The sequence below is a fragment of the Salvia miltiorrhiza genome, chromosome 1, assembly GCF_028751815.1.
Source record: "Salvia miltiorrhiza cultivar Shanhuang (shh) chromosome 1, IMPLAD_Smil_shh, whole genome shotgun sequence".
Taxonomy (NCBI): domain Eukaryota; kingdom Viridiplantae; phylum Streptophyta; class Magnoliopsida; order Lamiales; family Lamiaceae; genus Salvia; species Salvia miltiorrhiza.
This window is the reverse complement of record NC_080387.1, coordinates 68654962-68679479: the sequence shown is the minus strand read 5'-3', so window position 1 is coordinate 68679479 and position 24518 is coordinate 68654962. Positions and strand designations below refer to the sequence as shown.

The window sequence follows — 24518 nt, the reverse complement described above, 5'->3', positions numbered from 1 at the left end:
TACAGCACCACCAGTAACTTAGCTGGCAATTATTTGAAGTCCAAAAAACTTAGTAACACCCTTCTCGAAAATTTAATAACTTTCTATTTCAAACCGTGCAATTGAAATGAAAATTTTAATAGCAACTTCTTGATAATTTTTTTATAGGGAAACATATTTATATTTTCTATTTCGTGGGATTATCGGTGCATGTTGTAAGATAAGATAATTAATTTGACCACCTCAACAAAAAAAAGAGAGGCTACAGTGAAATTGTGTCCAGACAATTTAGCTGCGATATTTAGGTCAAATATCCAATATATATTAATTTTAGCTCACTATCTATAGGTTGAATTTTTGTAGTATTCAATCTCGATATAATATATAGATTTAAATTTAAACTACACATTTTATTTATGTGACACATTAAAAATACAATACATGATAGAGTCTTCTAGTACCAAAAATATAGAGGGGTAAAATATGAATTAATAATTAAAAAAAAAACAGGTGTATCATTAAATTCACGAGGATCTCAAATTTATGAATATTTGTGTTTAACTATATGCATATTGTGTTCAAACAATTTTATGTATGACATATTTTTATTTTTTGGGATGACAACCAGTGCAAGATGTGCAACTATTATCGCCTGCTCCTCATCTCTATTATCCACCGAACAATTTATTCTAACAACTGACTTGGCCGCCGCCATTTAGCGTCATTGGCCCACCTTCGACTCACAACCAACAGTAGTCTAACGTCATCGTCATCAGACCAAATCTTGCTTTGGCCGACATGAGCAGTACACAACCATTGTCGTCGTCTTTATACCCTTTGCATCGTACACACCAACGACACCACCACCACCCATAATAGATAAACACACCGTAGGATAAAGAGAAAATATGAACTATAATTGATGGCAATAGATTAAGACTTATACATACTTATTTGTATGCAATATTATGCATATTCATATGTAACATCATATATATTTATGTTCAACAGTATAAATATTAAAAACACATTAAGAAATTAAAAAAATGCAGAAAACCCCAAATCATCATATTTTTAAAAGATAATAATACATCTTCGAGTTTTTTTGGTCTCTGCCACATGTTGCTTTTTTATGTCTACATAAGTATAATGTATGATCCAAATTTGAATCTATATATTATCTAGGGAAAGATTATCTATATGATTCATTTACTATATATATATATATATATATATATATATATATATATATATAATATATATATATATATTATATTTTTCAAGATCCATTCCTACGCTAGTATAGTTAGTATTTTGATGTATTGTTTGCGTCTCATTAGTAAATCTCTGGGAAAAAAATAGTCCTTTTATGATTAATTCAAACTTAATTAAGTACTCAAGTTTTTGTACCAACGTGTTTATCGTAAATAGACAACTCTAATGATGAACGGACTTATCAATTGACATATCTTAAAAAGAATAGTCGTACTCTCACTTTTGATTTTACTTTATTTTTAGTCTTGTATGGTACTTTAATATATAATTATTTTGAGGTGATCGTGAGTACAATCGAGTGTACCGTACAATCGGATTACACTCTCACTTAGATCCTAATCGGCACTCTGATCCGAACCACCCGTATCTTGATTCGAACCTTATAAATAACACTATTACCCAAGTCTTTGTGAATTATTTTTAGTCTTACCAATTGACATATCTTAAATGTGTAATATTTATCAAGAAAAATTTCTAATTATTTTTGAAGATTCAAATAGATTATAGTCATTCAATCAAAATAAAAAATAAAAACGGGCAAGGATGTAGTGAAATAAGAAACAAAATGATCGACACGAGCCAATTTTAACTAACCTATCAACTACGATGTCTTATTCTGGCCAAAACTTCTAGTAATGTTTTTAGTTTAACTTTGTTGAAACTAATATTGCAATTGCGTGTACATTTGTTCTATACATTAATAATGATAATAATAAATAAATAAATCAAATCTAAAAGCCATCTTAGAATTGACAAAAATTAGACAAAACAATAAAAAGGAACTCCAATTTCATTAAACCCAAAAAAGAAAAATCTAAAGAGCATCAAATGCACAACTACATGAGCGAGAAAGTACAATGATTCGTGGCCGAAGAAGCTCAGTCACCGCAGTAAGGTATAGATCCATCCGACGTCGTCTCGAGCACACTTAGTCTCGGAATCCGAATTCGCGATCCATATTCAAACACGACCCGACCCGTCAGAAGCTGTATCAGGCACCGCCGGCGAGTGTTGCAAAGTTGAAGAGAGAGAAAGAGATAAAGAGAAAAGAAAAAGGAAAGCTTTTACTGCGCAGCAGTGTTAATTAGAGAGAGAGACTATCCATTACTATTACTGACTATTCTGCATTTCAGTAAAATCACAACCCGATTTTCTCCTCTCCCCACCTAAAACCCAAACGATTTGACTTGTTATATTAAATCCCCTTTCTCTCTCCTCCGTCGTCGACTGAAGCAAACTGAAAGAGGAGAAGACAATCAGGAGAGAGAAAGTGAAAAGAATATACTATAGAGCTCTGAAGGGGAGAATCACATCACAACTTCTTCGGATTCACTTTTTCTCATCATCCATAAAGGTGAGCTCCCCAACAAAGCTTATTTCTTCATTTATTTATCGTAGCTTTTCTCGAATGCCCGCCAAGATTTAGACCAAAATGCATACGCGCACAATTCCTGACTTCCTACACTTGCAAACGATGCTTGAATGTATGTACACGCGCATGAATGTGAGAGGAAAAATTTCTCGTGAAGCTCCATGAGGTTTGAGCAGAAATGGTGGATCGGTGGAGCAGAGTAGTTTACATTTGTTCAACTTTGTTGTTTTTGCTGTTTGGTTGCACAGTTGAGCAGCAATTCCTGATTTCTAGGCAGGAGAGATTGGCTCTGCTTCAGTTGAGATCTTCATTAGGGTTGAGGACTAGGGAGTGGCCGATAAAATCCGACCCGTGCACTAATTGGGTCGGTATCCAATGCAGCAACGGCAGCGTTTCGGGAATCAACATCTCAGGGTTCAGGAGAACTAAGAGGGGAAGTCAAAACCCTCGATTTTCAGTTGATGCCCTTCGGAATTTGACCCTCTTGGCGTCGTTCAACGCCTCAAATTTCGCCCTCCCCGGCCCGATTCCGGAGTGGCTGGGGCTGGGGGTTGCCTCCTTACGAGTGCTTGATCTTAGGTCTTGTTTGATCAATGGCTCAATTCCATCAACTTTAGGCAATTTGAGTAGCTTAGTTGAGCTCTATCTCTCTAGCAACGCTCTTGATGGTGCCCTTCCCATGAGTTTAGGCCAGTTGGATGGGCTGTCTGTGCTTGATCTCTCTAGGAATGCACTTACTGGCTTGATTCCGGTGGCTTTTGGTGATCTCCGGAACCTCACCGTGCTGGACCTGTCGTTGAATCATTTGTCTGGGGAGATTCCTCCTGGGATTGGGACATTGTCGATGTTGAGGGTTCTAAATCTCTCGGGGAATAGCTTGTCATCTTCGATACCTCCACAGCTCGGTGATCTTTCTAGTTTGGTTGACCTTGATCTCGGATTCAACTCTCTGTCGGGGTCTGTGCCCCTAGATTTGAGGGGTCTGAGGAGCTTGCAACGGTTGATAGTCGGGGACAACTTGCTCTCGGGGCAGTTGCCTGAGAATTTGTTGCCTGCTTTGACTCGCCTGCAGTTTTTGGTTTTGGGCAGGAATGGCTTCGATGGTGGCGTTCCTGATCTGCTGTGGTCGTCTCCCTTGTTGCAAGTCCTTGATTTGTCCGTGAATAACTTCACCGGAACGCTGCCAATGAATGTCAGTGCAAGAGTTAATAGTACTAGTAGTGCCGTAGCTAACATCTCTCACAATTTGTTTTATGGAAATATTAGTACACCTGTAGTTAGGCGGTTCGATTTTATTGACATGTCAGGGAATTATTTCGAGGGTCTGGTTCCTGTATCTGCACGTGGCAGCACGTCACTTGGCACGAACTGCCTCAGAAATGCGACTAGTCAGAGGAGCAGGATGGAATGTGCCACATTCTATGCTGAGAGAAATTTGGTATTTGACAATTTTGGTGAGCCGAGCGCCCCTCCTTCGCCTCCTCCAAAACCCGACAAGAAGAATCACAAAGCTGTCATTTTGGCTTCTGTGTTTGGAGGTGTTGGACTCGTGGCACTTGTTATATTTATCATTGTGTTGTGCATTATATGCAAGCGCAAGAGTGGCACGCCTAACCAGAGAGATATTAGTGTAGGGCCAGTTCCAGCTGGTGGAAGCCCTCCTCCACCTGGCGCATCATTGAATTTTTCGAATCTTGGAGATGCATTTACATACCAGCAGATTCTCCAAGCCACAGGTGAATTCAATGATGCTAATTTAATGAAGCATGGCCATTCGGGCGACCTTTTCCATGGAATGCTTGAAGGTGGGATTCATGTAGTGGTAAAGAAGGTGGTTTTGGATTCATCGGTCAAAAAGGAATCTTACATGTCGGAATTGGACCTATTTGGCCGAATCTCCCATCCTAGATTGGTACCCCTCTTAGGGCATTGCTTGGAGAATGAGAACGAGAAGTTTCTTGTTTACAAACACTTGCCAAACGGGGACCTGTCTAGTTCTTTATTCAAGAAAACAGATTCAGAAGATGGTTTACAGTCACTGGATTGGATAACCAGACTCAAAATTGCGATTGGAGCTGCAGAGGGTCTTTGTTACCTACATCACGAATGTGTTCCACCACTTGTTCACAGGTACTTTACGATTCATTCATGTCTATCCACATCCCAACTGCGTTATCATCCTTACATTTTATATTCCTTTAACAAGAATTCCAATCTTGAACTCGTAGCATGTGGATATTCATGTTGGAAGTGCAATGGTTGCTGATTAATGCGAATTAAATGAGTGACAGAGCTATCTGCCAAAAACACAACGCAGCGGAATATTTATTTTATTTTCTTGTATGTCAGCTTGGTGCCACGCGTTGAAAAATGAATTCACATAGATGGGCTAACCAGAAGAGCAGTTGGCTGTTTTGAGAATAGGAACATGGTTGATACATTTCATATCATATTTAAGTCACTAAGAATTTACTTTGTGAAATGTATGAATCCACACAAATAACTGCCTGGTTTGAACCTGGACAAATTCGTAGGATTCACCACTTGGCATTTATAAAAGGTGTAGATTTTGTTTAGTATCTCATTCTGTCTTGGTATTTGATTGATTGTTCGAATCCAGTTTAAGATGGTACTCATTTATGTCAACCGTTGTTTTAGCTTATTTCCTTAAATGGACTTGAATTAATCTGAATGCCATACCCAACTGGAAAGTTGGCTAAATGAGAAAGAGACAGAGAGTTTTCCAGGAAACTAAGAGTTAATGCTGTTATTGTACTAATTATCGTTTGGATACAAATGCTTATCTTGGTGGCTGTATATGTTTATAATTCTATCAAACTTTACCCTTATTCCATTATTTGTTTTACATTTCTTGATGATTTAGTGGTGCCTTGGGTGTCATCTGTGTATAAATTTCTTTAACCACACACTCTGCATAAATGAGTAGAAAAGGAGACCGAACAAGAGAGGATATACAATTTTTCAAGACTACGTTTTTTAGTTGATGAGTGTGAATATTGCTAGTGCTGACTCTAGGAAATTTTGCACTACATAATCTCTCTAAAAAATGATCAAATTTATAACTGTCCATACTCTTTTATATTTTTTAAGGGATGTCCAAGCCAGTAGCATCCTTCTTGATGATAAATTTGAAGTACGATTTGGAAGTTTGAGTGAGGTTTGTGCTCAAGAAGGTGAAATTCATCAGAATCGGATCACAAGGTTGCTGCGCTTGCCACAGTGAGTACTTACTCTTGCAATCCCGAGCGCTGGATTCATTTTATAGTATAGACAAGTCAATGCATCATCATCCTTTTTGATATCATTTCAATTACTATTATTATCTTAAATGTCTATTAGGTTTGGCTCATATTGTAATATGAAGTTAGGATTAGTAACTTAAAAAATAGCTTTTAATAATGGTGGTGTGATTTAGTCGTTGCTGTGTTGCTACACTGTTCTGACCTTTTATTTCCCTTTGTGCAGGACGTCGGATTCAGGTGCTTCAGGTACATCTAATTTCTGTGGTTATTTATTTATTTATTTATTTATTTATTCCTTTTCTTCATTAGTTTCTCTGTGTTTGTATGCTATCCTCCTATACTGCGTGGGTTCTGCAAAACTATAAGAACAGTTTAATGGTGTTCCTTGTCGTTGTTTTTTTGTTTTGGCTGCTCGGGTTAGACTTCGTTCTTGGTCAACTACTAAATTCAATAGTTGGTTTGGGCAACCTTCGGAGGTGAAACCGAAACTGACCTTGTTATCGGGGATGCTTTTGATACCTAACCATAAACCGGCGGTTTCCCCTCTTTAATTATTTTTATGGATTTTGTAATGAAATATGTACGGACTATACTAACTTAAAATGTTTATTTGAGGCTTTTGAACTAAAAATGATGAACAAAAGTAAAAGCTTTGCAAATTTGACAATGAATTATGTGTCATTACATACATATGTAGTGCTCTTATGATCATTATGCTATGATAATGTTGGTAGTAAGTGCATGTTGTGGTAGTAAATTTGATAAACGCCTTAATATGCTTCTAGTTTTATCATCTGAATCTCTTGTGTAACGATGGCCAGGTACGCCGAACGCAATATGCGCGTACGATGTATACTGTTTTGGGAAAGTTTTGCTCGAGCTCGTCACCGGTAAGCTGGGCATCAGCTCGTCCTCGGATGTGGCCATGAAGGATTGGTTGGAAATGACATTGCCTTACATCAGCATATATGACAAGGAACTCGTTACGAACATCCTGGACCCATCGTTGATTATAGACGAGGATCTACTCGAGGAGGTCTGGGCCATGGCGATCGTCGCCAGGTCTTGCCTGAACCCGAAGCCCACGAGGCGGCCGCTAATGCGATACATCCTAAAAGCCCTAGAAAACCCTCTCAAGGTGGTGAGGGAGGACAACACGGGCTCCGAGCGGCTGAGGACCGCCTCGTCAAGAGGGTCGTGGAACGCCGCCCTATTCGGCAGCTGGCGGCACAGCTCTTCTGACGTGGCGAACATACCGGCCGCTCAGAAGATCGAAGGCACGAGTAGTTTCAAGCAGTCGGGGACGACGGGGTCGCAAGGGAGTGGCCCGAACGGCGACGGCAACGGGCACTCGTCTTCGGCTAGGCGGCACTCGAAGGAGATATTCCCGGAACCTTTAGACGAAGAGGATGTCGACGTCGGGAGGAGAGTGAACGAGGATTAGGGTTCGGAAATCGGAGGTTATATTGTTGATTCTTTGGCAATAACGTGGATGTGTTGCCCCATGTACATTCTCCTCTGCCTTGGGGTGGCATTGGCAACCCACCATTTTTTTGTTGCTCAATTGTTTGCAGGTTTAGGCACAGTTTCTCTCTCTTCTTTCTCTCTCTCTGCAGGGGTTGGGTAGTTGTGGTTCTTTGTATGTTTGAAGGCTTCTTTCTGGGTAGACAAAACCACATATATTTTTTTTTTGTTTTTATTTATGTAAGTTACATCTTTCAACATTGGTCTTTTTTTGGTGAATTGTAAATTAATTGCTCCTAGAAGTTGGGAGGAGAAAAGAACCAACTACAATTTTTTGGCCTACATAAATCCAAGGCTGGAATCGAGATTATTGTGATTGTTTATTTCTCGTGTGTTTTAGGGGATCTTGAATGAGATGTTGGTTGGGATGCTTCTAGATGTTTTTGGCAGATGTATCGAAATCATATAACTTGTGCAAGATTATTTCATTGCCAGATGCTCAACATCCGCATCTAAATTTATGTTTTAACAGCATATATTTGTAATCGAGTTGGTATTTATAATAACAATATGTAACCAAAAATGAATTTAGATATGGATTTGAATCTTGATTCGTCTCACAGCAAAAAAATATCTCACACAAAACTCACGTATTTGAAATTTTCGTAAGCAAAGTGAATATATTTTGAGGAAACACGCTCACAGCTTAGATTATAATGCAGTGCTACTCGTAGTGAGCATTTAAAAACTTATATAGATAAAAGGGGATTGTAATTTTCTTTCATTTCACATCGACGAGGGAAATGGGAGAATAATTTTTTTTTGTAAGTTAGAAGTTGATTCTTATGCTGCAAAAGCAAAAGGACTAACATTTTCTATCAGTTTGAGTAATATCGTTTCAGTTATTATTTATTCGTTTCAAAAACAAAAATGTTGTTTCATTATTAAATGAAAATAATATGAGATGTTATAAAAAAAGGTCCTACCGAGATTTGAACTCGGGTTACTGGATTCAGAGTCCAATGTCCTAACCACTAGACCATAGGACCAATTTGGAATAAATGATCTTTAAATATTTTTTGTTGTTTACTATTTTCACATATTTTTCGTTATTATACCATTTCTCTTGTATTATAAATTAAATAGGACGTGCAACATTAGTTGTTACGTTGATGCTTATATACTACACTAAGCTGACAATTATGGAGCAAAATTAGAAAACTCCAATTATCCAATATCATGCACGTTGTGTAATATCCAACACCAAAAAACAAAATCATATTGTAGTAAGACTATAATTGATATCTAATTATAAATGTACTATCTATCATATTTGTCATACTTTACCCAAAAAGAAAGCTAGACATGTCGATTTCCAATTATTAGTTGTATATTTTAGCGTTTCATTGCAAATTTGCAATGCCATGACCTTATAGCAATTTTATGAATTTGAAATGATATTTGTCATTCTTCAAGTAGAAAGTGAATTCTTTTGAAAGGATTGGTTTTTCTCTATCCACGGACGATGTTTTATCGATCCCACTCTTTCGCTTCCAACAAAAAAAAGTGAAATACTTCCTCCGTCTAACTTTTTAGGAATGAGGAGCACTGGTTTTAAGATAAAATTGTTGAGTATATTAGAAGTGGTGAAAAAATATTATAATATTAAAAGTGATGAAAATGTGTTATAATAATTAACATATATATATATATATATATATATATTGGGAGCGGTGAAAGTAAAATTAAATGAATTATTATTAGTGATGGATTGTTTTCCAAAATGAATAGAAAATTATTTAGGGGACGATTCAGAAAGGAAAAATAGAAAGTTATTTGGAGAAACGAAGCGAGTAATAAATAGAGGGAATTTTTCCCAAACTAGAGAAATTACAAAACAAGGAAATTCATTAACTTATTATTTTAGGATTACACAAAGGATGAAAATAAATATACCCACTTTATTAAATTGTATATGAAAAATATTTACTTTTATAAAAATATGTAAAAATTTACATAATTTTAAGCGAAGAGATAAAAGGTCATTTATCGAAACAAATCATTAGACTTTTGTGTGTCCTCATTTAACATTGAGCATCATATGATATATCTATAATTTATATAAAAATTTGTATTTTACATATGCACTTATTAAAACGTGAGTAGTTTTATCTGTTAACAGCGAACAAAATGTAGTCAAGTTTATGTCTGAACCAAAACGACATTAGCCAGTATCAGTCCCGCTCTATCCACACTGCAAAAATGCTGGTGTCGCCACCGCACCACCACCACCTCTCCGCCCTCCTCCACCTCCAAGACCGCCGCAATTCCCTCCCACCACCCACCTCCTCCAAGCGCCACATCACCCTCCCCATCTCCTCCTCCTCCTCCCGCCGCCACCAGGCCCTCCCACCCCACGACAACGACGCCGCATCCACCAGCGAAACCCACACTCGCCGCACCCACAACGCCCGCTCCGCCGCCCTCCTCCTCCAACACCTCTCCCCCCAAACCCCAGACGAAGAAATTCACGAAACGCACCTCCCGCTGCTCAAGCAAGACAAGGAGAAATTGCTCGAGATTTCGCTGCTGGGCAAGAGGACTCCTCAATTTCCCGGATCAATCTACGCGAACCCTAATACTTCGCTCGTGCAGAGCGTTTTCAGAAAGGGGAAACCCGGCGATGCCGATGAGGTGGATGATGAAATGCTCGTGAGAGCGCTCGAGATAAGGAGGAAGGTGACTGCCCAGATTTTCAAGGAGGCTATGAAAAGGGGCAAATTTGGGATCACTTATTGTGAGAATTTGGTTTCGACTATACCTGAGTTCATCGATTATGTGATGATTAAGGCGGTTTCCATGAAGGAATTGCCTGAGTTTTCACGGTCGTCGTATAATATTCGTGCAGAGTTCTTCATTCAAGAATGTAGAGTCGTGCCGCTCATAAGGTGCTTGTTTTAACTAGTGTAGTTAGTGTGTTTGAGTAATTTTGGTTCATGTTTTAACTAACTTACCATCTTGGTTGAAGTGATGTTGTGTAATGGATGTCTCATTCAAGAAAAAAGATTAAGTTTTCAAAACACTATGATCTTATGAAATCTCAATATCTAAATATTTCATGGTAGGTGGTTGAAGCACAACTCTCTATCATACCCGCAAATTGGGAAGCTTATAAGTGCATCAAAAGGGAATCTTGATCACTTAAGGTGTGTGGCAGAATGGTTGAAGACGATCCATGTGAATGGGAGGTACATAGGAGTCACGTTGACTCGGGCTGGTGGGAACGTGTTGGAACGCAGCATGGAAGAGTTTGACGAGCTTGTTAAGTATTTGGAGGACAATGGAGTGAGGAAGGACTGGATGGGGTATGTAGTTAGCCGGTGTCCTGAGATACTGGCTTTTAGCATGGACGAGCTTAGGAAACGCGCTGAGTTCTATTTGAATATGGGGATGAATAAGAATGATTTCGGAACCATGCTTTACGACTGTCCAAAGGTGATCGGTTACTTCTCTATGGAGGAGATGAACCAGAAGGTACCTTACTAACTACCCAGAGTTTTTTGCATTATGAGGCAATATTATTGTTTTGCTACTGCTCTTGCAGTAGTTATTCATACAATTATGAGAAATTTCATCAGTAATGCCCCGTGTGGACTCTTGTTATTGGTGTTAAGTGTAAAGACATAGAACATATGAGTATGGATAAATATGATTTTTAGTATGTTATGTAGGAGATGAACTAGAAGGTACTAACTACTTGAGTCTTTTGCAATATGAGGCAATATATCGATTGCTACTAATCTTGTAGTAGTTATTTCCACATTTACATGTAGTAGTTATAAAGATATCCCAAGGTCCTTGACTTTTTCTAAAGGGGTAATTTACTTGATTTATATCCTCTTGAAAGGGCTAGGATTGGAGGAATCCATGTGACGAGGATAATGTATATTGTTAATCATGAATGGTAAACGCTCCCTGAAGAGAAATTTAATCAGTAATGTCTTGTATCGACTTTTGTTTTGGTTTGAAGAGTTGATGTTAACTCTTGTTTTAGGTTACCATGTTCAAGAATCTGTTTGTATTTACATACAAACTGCGTTTATTGCAATCTATCTATAGGTATCATATCTGAAGGAGTTTGGGCTCAGCAATGAAGATTTGGGAAGATTATTAGCCCACAAACCGCAACTGATGGCGTGTAGTATCGAGGATAGATGGAAGCCTCTCGTTAAGTATTTTTATTACCTTGGGATCCCGAAAGATGGCATGAGAAGAATCCTCACCTTCAAGCCAATCATATTTTGCATTGATTTGGAAAGCACCATTGCACCAAAGGTATGCCTTGTTGTTGCTTCACTACTTTAGCAACGCACGAGCTTTCAAATCCCTTACCTCTAAATGGGTTATCATGAGTCTTGATATTGTGATCAGCGTGTATTCTCGTGTAGTATGGTTGCTAGAGGACGACTCTATGCTGCTGCGACTAATTTCACCCTGTTCGTTTTAGGTTCAGTTTTTACTGGATATAGGCGTTCAGCAAGATGCAATTGGAAGCATGCTTACCAGATTTCCCTCTCTCATGACATATAGTCTCTACAAGAAGATACGGCCTATGGTATGTACTCAACTAGGAGCCTATGTTCGTCTACTTTTTACATGAATAAACAGGCAAATGGTGACGAGAGGGGCGTTTTTTGGGTTGTGGCAGGTGATCTTCCTCTTGACAAGGGCGGGGGTTTCTCAACAGGACATTGGGAAGGTGGTAGCCCAAGCACCGGAGCTCGTTGGGTGCAGCATAGTGCATAAACTAGATCACAATGTGAAGTACTTCTTTTCTCTTGGGATAAGGCTACCGGTGTTGGGGCAGATGATCGCGGATTTCCCCATGCTGCTCCGCTACAACATTGATGTCCTTCGCCCCAAGTACCGTTACTTGAGAAGGACGATGATACGACCTTTGAAGGATCTCATTGAGTTTCCAAGGTATATATACTTATGCATCATCTCACACACACACTAACACTGAGGATGAGTTTCAATGGCTGATTATTGAGGGTACAACAGGTTTTTCAGCTATTCGCTTGAAGAGCGAATTATCCCTAGGCACAGGATTATGGTGGAAAACCGGGTTAATTTTAAGCTACGGTACATGTTGGGAGGCTCGGATGAAGATTTTCACACGAGAGTGAGGGAGGCGGTCGAGAGACGAAGGCGATTTGAATCTGGTGCTGTTATAGGTGAAGAAGAAGCATCAGATTCTGAATATGATGATCAACCAGATATGAAGTCTGTTTCTCAATTACCAAATGACTTGGAAAATGATTCAGAGCATTATTAGCAAACAGAATTTCTTCATTTGTTTTTGTACATTATGGTTAGTTACTAGTTCAATAACATGTATAGCACTACGAAATTTTCCTTGTGCATAACATAATGAATGAAATTGAATTATGCTTATAAAAAATTTCCCTTGATATTAGTTATGAAAACCCACAATGAAATGGAATAAAATAATACAGCATAGAAACATGATAGCAAACAAAAGATCAATCTCACTATTGCAAATGTATTATTTCAACTGGGACTGTACTAACACCCTATGAAGCATAACTCAATTCAGTGCTGCTGTCAGTGACAACATATTACATCTAAGCAATCAAAACACAATAACTTGTTTTTAGCTTTCAACATGTCTAGCAACTTATTTCACCAAACAGGATGAAAAGCTTGCATTACCATGTGACTACAAACCTTAGTTAAGCTGCTGTCTTCATCTCAGCAGCAGCCGCGTCGCCCATGTTTGCATAGACTGGATGCAGTTCGTGACCTTCCTTGGGCTCAACATGAATCCACTTGCGTCCAGTTAGCTTGTTGCGCTCAAACTTGACGCATCCTTCCTTCAAGGCGTAGAGGGTGTGATCTCGACCCATGCCAACATAGTTCCCTGGATGGAAACGCGTACCCCTTTGACGAACAATGATGTTTCCGGGAATCACTCTCTGCAACATTCGCCACACAACAACATCACATCAACAGAAATGAAAATTCTCAAGTTTCAAGTGCAAGATTCGATATCAATGCTCTCACCTCTCCACCAAATTTCTTGACCCCGAGATTCTTGGGCAACGAGTCGCGACCATTTTTCGTGGATCCTGCCGTTTTCTTGCTAGCCCATCGCCTCAACACCAAACTCAATCCCTCCCCGGATACATCTATAATCTCAAAATATGTACATTATAATTTATGTTCCAAGACAATTGCAACTACATTATAATTTATGTTCCAAGACAATTGCAACTTCACTATTTTTGCATAAAAAAGGGGATAAAGTTCATACCAGTAGCTGAACTGTAAACAGGCGTGTTGGAGATCAGATCCCTAATGCTTAATCTTCTGTACAGAGATGCAACGGAATTCATGATGTTTGCTTAATACGCAGCAGTAGATAAATCTGATTCAGGATAACATGATGATCAATGTCAATAATTCTGAATTAAAAATTATCACACCGATTTTAGCACTTAACAGAATCAGAAAGCTGAAAATCGAAATACAAAGAGTATAAAGCTGAAGAATACAGCCGATGCCGGTAACCCTAAAAAATTATGGTGCTAAAGTACAAATTTGCAGAAATATCGCATAAATTTGGGGGCGTGGGATGTCAATCTCCATTCCTAATTCTGAGAAACTACAATGTGAAAAAGAGGGAGACAATTGTCTTTGAAATAAGTGGTTCAGACATTTCATCAAACACCTTATACGAAAGCACAGCATAAGGCAGCATAAAGCGAGACGCTTCACACTCCTGGAAAATTTATAGTCCACCGGAATTCCACCGGCGGTGAGATGAAGAAGAAGACTGACTGCGTGCGAGCGTGTGTCTCAGTGAGAGAGAGAGAGAGAGAGAGAGAGCAAACCTGCGACCCGCCCCAGTGAAGATAGGCGGCCCAGTTTGTAGAAAGCGGTCTTTATATGCGGCCAATGAACCGGGCCCGGGTCTGTTTAACGAGAACAAATTATTCCCTCAATAAAGGAAAAAAAGAAAGTTAATTAATCAAATCTTTATTATTATTAGTAATAATAATAGTATAATAATAATAGTAGTGATAGAAAAAGTAGTAGTAGTATTCAATTCTATTTTTTTATATAATAATCTTCTATATATATATATATAAAAGTAAAATAAGCTATATCCTACGTGGCGTAATAGAATCACTCGATTCTTATTTTCCTCAATTCTCATTCATTCTTATTTTTTCTAAATTTTTAATCAATAAATTTCTATATATCTAAATTTTTATTTATCTAATTTCGAACCTATCATCAACATCAACAATATATAAAAGTAAAATAAGCTCCATCCTACGTGGCGTAATAGAATCACTCGATTCTTATTTTCCTCAATTCTCACTTTTTCTAAATTTTTAATCAATAAATTTCTATATATCTAAATTTTTATTTATCTAATTTCGAACCTATCATCAACAATATATAAAAGTAAAATAAGTTCTATCTTACGTGGCGTAATAGAATCACTCGATTCTTATTTTCCTCAATTCTCATTCATTTTTATTTTTTCTAAATTTTTAATCAATAAATTTCTATATATCTAAATTTTTATTTATCTAATTTCGAACCTATCATCAACAAATTTTTATATCTAATTTCTTATGCATTGATTTCTGGCGGCAGCAAAATCTATTGTTCTTACTATAATATAAATTATCTATTTATTAGTCTACGTAATGATATTCATTCAATCGAATTGGTTTTGGGAAGAAGGAGCTGCGTATTATGATTATTTTTATGAATCAGTGTTGTTCTTTACTTGCATTTGATGATGCAAATTCTTAGACGTGATCAAACTTAATTTTGTTAATCAATTTACTACCTCTTTCAATGTCTGTCTTTTTCCTTTGCAAAATAATTTTCTTGGCAAAATAAATCTTATCCTACGTGGTACCGTATAATCACTTCATTCTAATTTTCCTCAATTCTCATTCATTCTTATTTATTTATATATTTCTAATCAATTTTTTACATTATAGCAAAATAAATCATATCCTACATGGCATCGTATAATCACTTCATTCTAGTTTTCCTCAATTCTCATTCATTCTTATTTATTTATACATTTCTAATCAATTTTTACATTTAAAAATTATTAAATAATCATATAAATTTATAGATAAATTCTATACTATTAAATAATCGTATAAAATTATTAGATAAAGTCTGTATTATTAAATAATTGTATAAAACTATTAGATAAATCCAACATATCTATTTAATTATAAATCCTACATATATTATAGCAAAATAAATCTTATCCGACGTGACATCGTATAATCACTCTATTTTAATTTTCTTCAATTTTCATTCATTCTTATTTTTTTCTAAATTTTTAATCAATTTCCATATCTAAAAAAAATTATATTTGTATTTTATTTTATTATATAATATTAGTTTAAGTTTATCACATCATACTCACAAATTAATATGTATATATATAATACATTTATATATAGATGTATTTACTTAAATAATTAACTGTATATATATATATATATATATATATATATATATATATATATATATATATATATATATATATATATATATGATTGAATATGATTTCAAATTTGACGATGTTGTTTAAAGTTTGAGACGAGATTATTCTCATAACTTAATTATAGTTTCACAAATTCTAGACAAAATGATACTTACAAGTAAGTTATAATCTTCAAGCTCCATACAAGATGATGCTCAAAATTCAGATGTGGTATTTCAAACTCCAATGAATATGGTTTTCAAAATTTTGACGTTCAAATGTCGCATGTGGTTTTTAGAGCTTCATATGATTATCTGGTCTTATTAGGTCCATATGAGATGATACTCAGATGACATATGCTTAATTAAATTATTTCTTATCCGTCGAATTTAAAGAATTTGAACAAACTTAATAATACTCAATCCGTCCTCCAAACATCTTCCTACCAGAGGATGACACGTGTTTTAATAAAAGTTAGTTATGCATTTGATAAGTGAAGAATGAGTCTCACAAAAAGTGAAATTGTATGAGTGATAGTTAGTGAAAGTGGAGAATGGGTCCCATAAAAAGTGAAATTGTAAGAATAATAATTAGTGAATTTGTTTTCAAAAATAGGTTAGGAAGATATTTTGGGGACGAACCAAAATAGAAAAAAACAAAAAAAAAGGAAAATGTTTAAGGGATGGAGAGAGTAAATATTATCGATATACGATTAACAATAAATGTGACACATCAATCATACATCATATCATACTTCAAATTTACATTTTTTTTTTCTTCTAAAATATTCAATCCCACATCAACTTTTTATAAACTTCATCAAATGAATATTTATATAAAAATATAGTTCTATTAGCACAACCTACATTTAATTGAAAAAAGTGATTAAGATTAATATTATTTCAAATATTGTATTACTAATTTAATTTGATCACATCAAATTAATTAAAGAAATCATTTATATATAAACTATTTCACATGCTATAGTAATAAAAATAATTATAAATAATGACATAAAATAATTCCCGTCGAATTTCGACGGGAAGAAGGAGCTGCGTATTATGATTATTTTTATGAATCAGTGTTGTTCTTTACTTGCATTTGATGATGCAAATTCTTAGACGTGATCAAACTTAATTCTGTTAATCAATTGACTACCTCTTTCAATGTCTGTCTTTTTCCTTTGCAAAATAATTTTCTTGCCAATCATGTGAATAATAGCATAATATTTGATAATTTATTTACTTACTCTAAATATAGGAAATGTCGACGAATAATGAAGCTATTCGTTTGAATGCCATCAAGTCAAAAATACGAAATAAATATGTGGTTGTCATAATTTTGCATTAAAAACTTTCAAGTAGTGGAAAACAAGCCTAACTTCAGCATGCAAAAATCAATCATGAGTGGAAAATCGGTTTTAACCTTCCCGCTCCTCTTTCTTTTCCTTTTTGTTTTCGTTTTAGACGAGTACTATTTTTTCCTTCTATGGTTTTTCCTATCGGGTTTTCCGTAAAAAGATTTTAATAAGGCTCGGCCCTTAGTCTGCTTCTTTTGTGCTTTCAAGGGTTTCTTAGGTTTTTCTTTTCTTTTATATATAATCGCATTATAATAATGTGTTATATGAGGATGAATATATTTCATCTTTTACTCTATCATGTTTGGCTTGGAACTTCGAAACTTACTTTTTTTTTTCTTTTTTTTTTTTGAGGGGGAGACATAAGTTGACTTTTAAGCATCAAAAATTTTTAAAATCACCATAATCAGATTGGATTGGTGGAAGTGTCTAAAATTAGTTTCTTACAATTAGCTTCTGAGTTGAGAGAATTGTTTGACTAAAAATTAGTAAAAATATAGTATTTAGTTAACATCTTTTACTTTAAAACAAATTTATTTAATGCTTTATTTTAATGAAAAAGATTCATCAAATAAAAAATGTATTGAATAATTACAAATATTTATATGTTTTCATTTATTCCCGTCGATATTCGACGGGTTACCGACTAGTTTAATGTTATAACGTATGAAAGGTCTACGTAAATATACGATGAAAGATTTCATATATCAATTCATCAAACATTGTATATATTAACATATCATTAGTCGGATATTTCTGAAAATACCATTGGTCGGAAAAGTTTCTAAAACAAAATGTTGCCTAAATTGCATTTAATGTAAATTTACATTTTTCTAATCAAGGACAATTTATATAGAGTGTTTACTTAGTTTTGCTACATAAAAATAATAAGGATAACTTATTGTTTATTTTGATGGATTAAAATTTGGGATATTTCTAAATTTTTAATTATTTATATCATTTTTGAGCTAATTTTACTTGAATCATATCTCATTGAAAAAATGAAATGAAAAAAATTATACTCTTAAAAATAAAAATATTCAATAATACAATGCATTTTATTAATCATGCAAAATAAACGTCTACATAGTATTCGATGATGTCTTAAACCTATTGGAATTGAGCCGTATAAGAAAAGAAAAAAATGATTCAAAATAGACATCATTCAAAATTTTCAATGAGTGAAAAAAATATAACGACACGAATTTTTCAAGATTTGACGATTTGTTTATTGAGAAATATTGCCATAGAGGAAAAAAGAATTATGTCGAATATTTTTGGACGTGCCACAAATCTAAAGTGAAATTATCATCGTAACATTTTATAATTCATGCCTAGTATATATCAAAATTAAATCGAAGTAACGATTACTTTTTTAATTTACCAAGTGACCCTATCTTTTTTGAGGTTAGCATTCCGTACACTTTATTTTCATGTATTTTTTTAACAATAACTTAATATAATAGATAATTGTTTGCAATTCAATTTATGCATTCTTTTAAAAAATATATTTCATTTTCTAAACAAATAAACTAACTTTCATTGTTAATAATTAGTAATTTTACTTTTAACTTAAGAATGGATTCAAATTCAACATTAAAAATTAAATAAGATAAAAATAACATAAATATAACAAATCAATGTACTAATGGAGTAATTAATATGGATAGTTGGATACATATAAATAATGTATTGTATTTTTTCTTATATTTCTTATTTATATACACATATACATATACATATATATATATATAGATATATAATATAAAATATATATCTATATTAAATTTTTTTAACTCAAAAATTGGGAGGGGGCTTCAGCCCCCAGCCCCTTGAATCCGCCACTGTTAACACACCATAATCTACATATTTGATTATGTCACTAATAATCCCTGCATATAAAAGAATATCATTCCGTTGATATGAGGCGTGCGTGAGTGAGAATATATGCAAATATATAAATAAAGATAATTAATTAAAACGATACTAGTGTATTACCCGTCGAAATTCGACGGGTACATATTTTTTGTAATTTATATATTTTATGTTATTCTTATGATAATTATATAAAATAATTTTTTATGTAAATTATTTATATAATTAATTAAATTAAATTAAATTAGTAATACATTTTAAATTATATTAATCTCAACAACTTTTAGCAATTAAATTATTAATTTTGTTGAGATCATAAAAATATCCATTAGTTTTCATATGAAATTTTATAAAAAGTTAACGCATAAGAAAAAAAAAAGAGTAGAAATACATATAAATTTGACATAGGTATGATGGCGGATTGATTTGTTGCATTTGTTGTTACAAGATTTATTAATTTTGTTCAAATTTTTTTTTATTTTGCCTTTTGACCATAATTTTATATGGAGTTTGAAAAATCATAATTGAATTGTGAGTATCATATAATTCCGAACTTCTAAAATCATAACTAATTATGAAAATAATCTCGCCTGATATTTAAAAGACCATAATTGATTTATCGAACATCGTATCATTTGGAGTTTTAAGACCAACCAAGTTGTGGGCATCATCTCGTCGCAAACTTGACAGATCATCTCTAACTTCTGAGCATTATCTTGTCTGAAACTTGAAAGAGAATCATCTCGTCTAAAACTTGAAAGAGCATCATCTCGTCCGGAGTTTTGAGCATCATCTCATCTAGAGTTTGAGAGAGCATCATCAAATATGAAATTATATTCAACCATGACTCCAATTGTCAACTATCTAACAAACATAAAACAATTTAGATATTTTATTTATATATGTAATTTTATTAGTTCAAACTCTAGAGAGAAAGGAAAGAGAAGAGATCTTAAAACAGTAAAAGAGAGTGCGTGTGCTTTATTTCATCATCGTAGGTATTTATAGGCATTACAGTCGGGGTAAAGTAGTAAATTCGTTTGGTCATCTATTCCGCATGCTCGCCATTAAACTAATTAAGGCTATTATTAGATTATAACTTGTCAGGTCGTTGTCCCCTAATTACAGAGCTAGATTCTGTCCTCATCATCCCGCTCTGTCTAGTAGCTCTGGATTTCCTTCCTTGGGGCAGACTTTTACTCTTTGGCTCCGCTCTGCTAAATAGCTCCGCCTTCTGGCGAATTGTCTCTGACGTGTGGCTCCGCGCTCTGGCTCCAATAGCTTAGCTCTGACTCTGGATCTGGCGATTTGGCTCTGGCTCTGACTCTAACGACTTAGCTCTGACTCTGGATCTGGCGACTTGGCTCTGGCTCTGACTTTAATGACTTAGCTCTGGCATCTCTGCTCTGGCAACTTGGCTCTGGCCCTCTGGAAGCTCTGCTCTGGTTAGCTCTGGCTCTGGCAGCTTTGCTCTGGAAGCTCTGCTCTGGCAGCTCTGCTCTGGCAGCTCTGCTCTGGAAGCTTTGCTCTGGCATCTCTGCTCTGGTTAGCTCTGGCTCTGGCTAGCTCTGGCTCTGGCATCTCTGCTCTGGCAGCTCAACTCAGCGGTGACTCGGCAGCGGACGAACCGCAAGCTCAGCGGCGACTATTTTGTCGGAGTTTAGAAGAAGGAACGACAATGGGTTATAGGAAAAAGAAATCTTAGGGCTCTTGTATTAATTGCTTCGAATGGAGAATTCTCATGGGTTTAAGAAGTGGAATCAGAATCGAACTAATTAAGGAATGGAAGAGGGAGTTAGAGATGAGGCGGAGTAACGCCGCCCTTAGGACGGCGGCGACGCCTGAATTTAGAGGGAGAGAGAGGCGGGCAGTTTAAGGGGGGAATTAGGGCTCAATTTGAGTGTGCAATCGACTTTAGAGAGAGAAAAGGATTGAGAGAAGAGAGAGACAATGAAGGGGGAGACGACGCCGACCTGATTCAGGGACGGCGGCGATGGGGTGAGGAAAATGGAGGCGTGAGGAAGAGGGAGGCCTGACTTTTGTTTTAAAAGTGAGAATGAGAATATATAAATTGGATTCTCAAATGCCACGTTGCAGATTGAGATTGAAAAGAAAGAATTTGAGGCCTACCACGTAGGCTAAGGCCTAATCGTATTATAGAATAGATATTATTATTATTATTATTATTATTATTATTATTATTATTATTATTATTGTTGTTGTTGTTGTTGTTGTTGTTGTTGTTGTTGTTGTTGTTGTTGTTGTAGTAATGGACACACAGAAGCAAATAAAGTTTGCAGAAATGAAAAATATATTTTTCTTTCCTATATAAATAAAATGTATGGATTTATTTTATAAAAAATAAAAATAAAATTTTAATTATTTTGATAGACATATAATAAGATTTTGTTTTAAAGTAATCAGTTTATAGAATTTGTGCCTTATTATGCAAACATGTAAATCAATGACCGGACCCGTTTATAATTTACATATACGTGCATGTCTCAATTCAAACTTAATTCAAAATTAATTTTATTGAAAATTAAGAATATAAATATTATATATATATATATATATATATATATATACAATATAATATATTGCAACATATACATATAATATGTACGCTATTGAGAAATATAAAATTAATAACAAATATACATCTAATCACTAACATTCAATTAAAATAATTTATCGTATATAGATTATATATAATTTTTTTCTTATCAGACATGTAAATCTAATTTTTATATTGAAAAAATAAATAATAAAATTTATTAATTTAGATTATATGTAATGTTAATATTATATATATATATATATTATTAATTATATTTATTATGATTAATGAATCTTTATATAGAATGTAATAGTTAATTAATTAATAAATGATGAAGATTATATATGGTAAATTTTGAAATGGTGAGATTTTAGATATGCCACATAGGTTAAGGCTTAATCCTATTATATAATAGATTGAGTATTTCACCAGCTTCAAGCCATTTAAAAATGGTGTTTTCGCAGCATACAAACCAAACAAATTTAAGACAATGCTGCGGCTGATTAAGAAGAGAGGCGACGATCGTCGTCGTAAAAAAGGTGGAAGAGTTGTATTGCTTTCCGATTAATTAGTTTCATTTGGAAATGGAAGGAGGTATTAAATGTTGAATTTGTTAAAGTTTCAGCAAATTGCTCTTGGTTTGTGGCGATTGAGAAGCGTGCTGTTTTAACGGAAGTTAGGAGTTTTGGTGATCCTCATTTGGATAAAGCAAGATGTTTGCCGGTACTCTTTTTTATTTCTGCAGCTCTAAAATTAATTTCCAACAGTTTTTAGTTAAAATTATATAATTATTTTGGTTTCTGTATGCTTTAGATCATCAAAAGCTTCTATATCTTCTCAATCAGGGTGAAACATTCACGAAGGTCACTCTCTCTCTCTCTCAACTTTTTTATTCGAAGTATTTCCTGTTTTCCATTAGGCATTTTGCGATTCATGATATCTGAGAATTATCTGTGACTTGAATGCGTTAAATGTTTCGTGTAAATCCTTTTTTTTTTGTGTTTATGAATAGTGTAAGGATATTTCTGTCTTTGAATTTTCAGCTTTGCACTCACGAAACTGTTTAATCTTTTCAGTTTTCCAAGTAAAACATTTCAAAAAAGTCATCAACATATGAAGAAAAAGATTTCAAAATTTTTGATCAACATATGATTTTCCAATTTAGTTGAGGTTTCCACATACTGGTGTAGAAAGTGGTAACCCTTAAATTCAAATATATATGTGTTAGGATACCATTTGCTTTTATTAGTGTAACTAGTAAGATGATTACGTGCATATTCCTATTCTTCATTGTATTGACATCCTAATCCCGTTTTGTAGACTGAAGCTGCAGTAGTACTTTCTTCTGTTATAAAGTTATATCGATTTCAAGATATTCATTTGAGAAGAATGTTCTACCTAATAGCAAAGGAGCTCTGCCCTGTTGCAGATGAGGTACATAATTCCTGGTCTTTTAGTTGCTTCTACTTGTTCTTCTCCAATCTAGCTAGGATTTAGGTTTTATTTTTCGCTTTAAAGGTTGAATTGGTCACTAGCTCCATACTCAAAGACACCAACAGCCGCACTGTTATTTATCGAGCAAATGCTATCCGTTTACTTTGTCGGATCACTATTGGCACATCTTCAACTGCAACCCAAATTGCGAAATGCCTCAGCGATGCTTTTGGGGACAAAAATCATATTGTTCAAAGTGCTGCCCTTGTGTGTGCTATTAATCTGATAAAGGTATTATTACACGTTTGAGGAATTGCAAAAGTTGTACAACTAGTTGAAGTATTTATACTTTTATACTTATATTCTTGACAGAGAGATCCAATGACGCGCTACAGAATCATGATCAGAAACCTTAGAAAAGTGTTTCGTGCTCCAGCGTTTGTGGAGTACCATACCTTTTATCCAACTTTTATGGTAAGATGTTAAATGGTGCATGTATAGACTTAATATCCTACCTTTATATAGTTGGTTCTTCTAGTAGAGTTATATTTCTTTTATGAGGGCACTGGCTCGATTCACTTGGATTTACATGTTGTAAGAGCTTGCAGTTGCGGATAGCAGGGGACAATGTGTTGGAAGGTGAAACGTTGGTTAGCATTTATACAGAGTCGATTAACGATATTGGGTTTGCTCGTTATTTTTCTTCTCCTCTGAGCCCATGCTTCCTGGCTCGCCTCATAAGACAGGTATTGTTATTGTTGCTAGTATAATGATCATATCTGGTCATGTTGAAGGGAGGGGTGATTGTTTTTAGTGCTGATATGATATCGATTGAGATGTGTAGATTTCCCGAGCTAGGCATGTCAGTGTGGTGTATCATCCAAGTTACTTGGAATTCCTCAAGTCTTGTATCTATCATGAAGATGAAAGGGTTGCAATAGAAGGATTTCGGTCACTGCAAGAGTTGAGAGACATCAGTTTTAGCGAGATTAAACCTGCACTGTATGTTATACAACAATTTTGTTGTGTTTCTCCCAAGCCTGTGCTAAGGTTTGGTGCTTTCAGGGCATTGCAAAAGGTTGGTATTCCATTTGTTTGCTCTAGGTATTTAAATTCCTAATTTCTAATCTTGCTTTCTCCTCTACGTAAGTTGATCGAGTTGAACTAATCTTTTCTCCAAATGTAACTTCTTTTACTCAATTTGCTGCTAACAAATCATAATAATTTGTACATTTCCTCAAATCTCATTGTGATGTAGCAGGTGTGTGCGGCGCAGAGACAGGCGTGGGCAATTCCTAGAGATTATATTGCAATATGTCGGGACGAGAATGCAATCAAGTTATATCATGCGTCGGATCATCGTGTAAATCATGGATCCATCAATCTGC

General features: G+C 34.9%; 4 protein-coding genes and 1 non-coding gene across 10 annotated transcripts in view; 3 read left to right on the top strand and 2 right to left on the bottom strand.

The window, feature by feature from the left end:
* Positions 1-2033: 2033 nt before the first annotated feature.
* Positions 2034-7736, top strand: LOC131005345 (probable LRR receptor-like serine/threonine-protein kinase At2g16250). The gene is made up of 4 exons (XM_057932266.1): positions 2034-4756; positions 5738-5866; positions 6113-6135; positions 6711-7736. Exons 1-4 carry the CDS (start codon positions 2805-2807, stop codon positions 7331-7333), a joined length of 2727 nt encoding a protein of 908 aa, XP_057788249.1. The 5' UTR covers positions 2034-2804; the 3' UTR covers positions 7334-7736.
* A 594-nt stretch (positions 7737-8330) lies between these two features.
* Positions 8331-8402, bottom strand: TRNAQ-CUG (transfer RNA glutamine (anticodon CUG)). Its single transcript has one exon. It is a non-coding gene; the product is annotated as a tRNA-Gln (tRNA).
* A 1119-nt stretch (positions 8403-9521) lies between these two features.
* LOC131005351 (transcription termination factor MTERF2, chloroplastic) lies at positions 9522-12766 on the top strand. Its single transcript, XM_057932273.1, has 6 exons — positions 9522-10301; positions 10479-10887; positions 11473-11688; positions 11861-11968; positions 12062-12336; positions 12418-12766. Exons 1-6 carry the CDS (start codon positions 9616-9618, stop codon positions 12689-12691), a joined length of 1968 nt encoding a protein of 655 aa, XP_057788256.1. The 5' UTR covers positions 9522-9615; the 3' UTR covers positions 12692-12766.
* A 119-nt stretch (positions 12767-12885) lies between these two features.
* LOC131005444 (uncharacterized) lies at positions 12886-14358 on the bottom strand. Of its 3 annotated transcripts, none has more exons than XM_057932447.1 (4): positions 14271-14358; positions 13691-13804; positions 13441-13565; positions 12886-13352 (listed from the first exon to the last, which is right to left on the bottom strand). In XM_057932447.1, exons 2-4 carry the CDS (start codon positions 13770-13772, stop codon positions 13110-13112), a joined length of 450 nt encoding a protein of 149 aa, XP_057788430.1. In that variant the 5' UTR covers positions 13773-13804; positions 14271-14358; the 3' UTR covers positions 12886-13109. The 3 variants fall into 3 exon arrangements, with proteins under 3 accessions (XP_057788430.1, XP_057788431.1, XP_057788432.1); XM_057932448.1 differs by having other exon boundaries at positions 14108-14327; XM_057932449.1 differs by having other exon boundaries at positions 14094-14279.
* A 7759-nt stretch (positions 14359-22117) lies between these two features.
* The window catches only part of LOC131005388 (coatomer subunit gamma-like), a 29442-nt gene continuing 27041 nt past the window's right edge, over positions 22118-24518 (top strand). The window contains exons 1-8 of one of the 4 annotated variants that reach the window (XM_057932351.1): positions 22316-22419; positions 22510-22559; positions 23017-23130; positions 23215-23421; positions 23503-23604; positions 23739-23876; positions 23975-24208; positions 24392-24493. In XM_057932351.1, the coding sequence (XP_057788334.1) occupies positions 22410-22419; positions 22510-22559; positions 23017-23130; positions 23215-23421; positions 23503-23604; positions 23739-23876; positions 23975-24208; positions 24392-24493 (957 nt within the window). In that variant the 5' untranslated portion in view covers positions 22316-22409. Of the gene's footprint in view, positions 22236-22315; positions 22420-22453; positions 22560-23016; positions 23131-23214; positions 23422-23502; positions 23605-23738; positions 23877-23974; positions 24209-24388; positions 24494-24518 lie in introns of those variants that run through there. The other 3 variants (XM_057932352.1, XM_057932349.1, XM_057932348.1) reach the window with 3 other exon arrangements.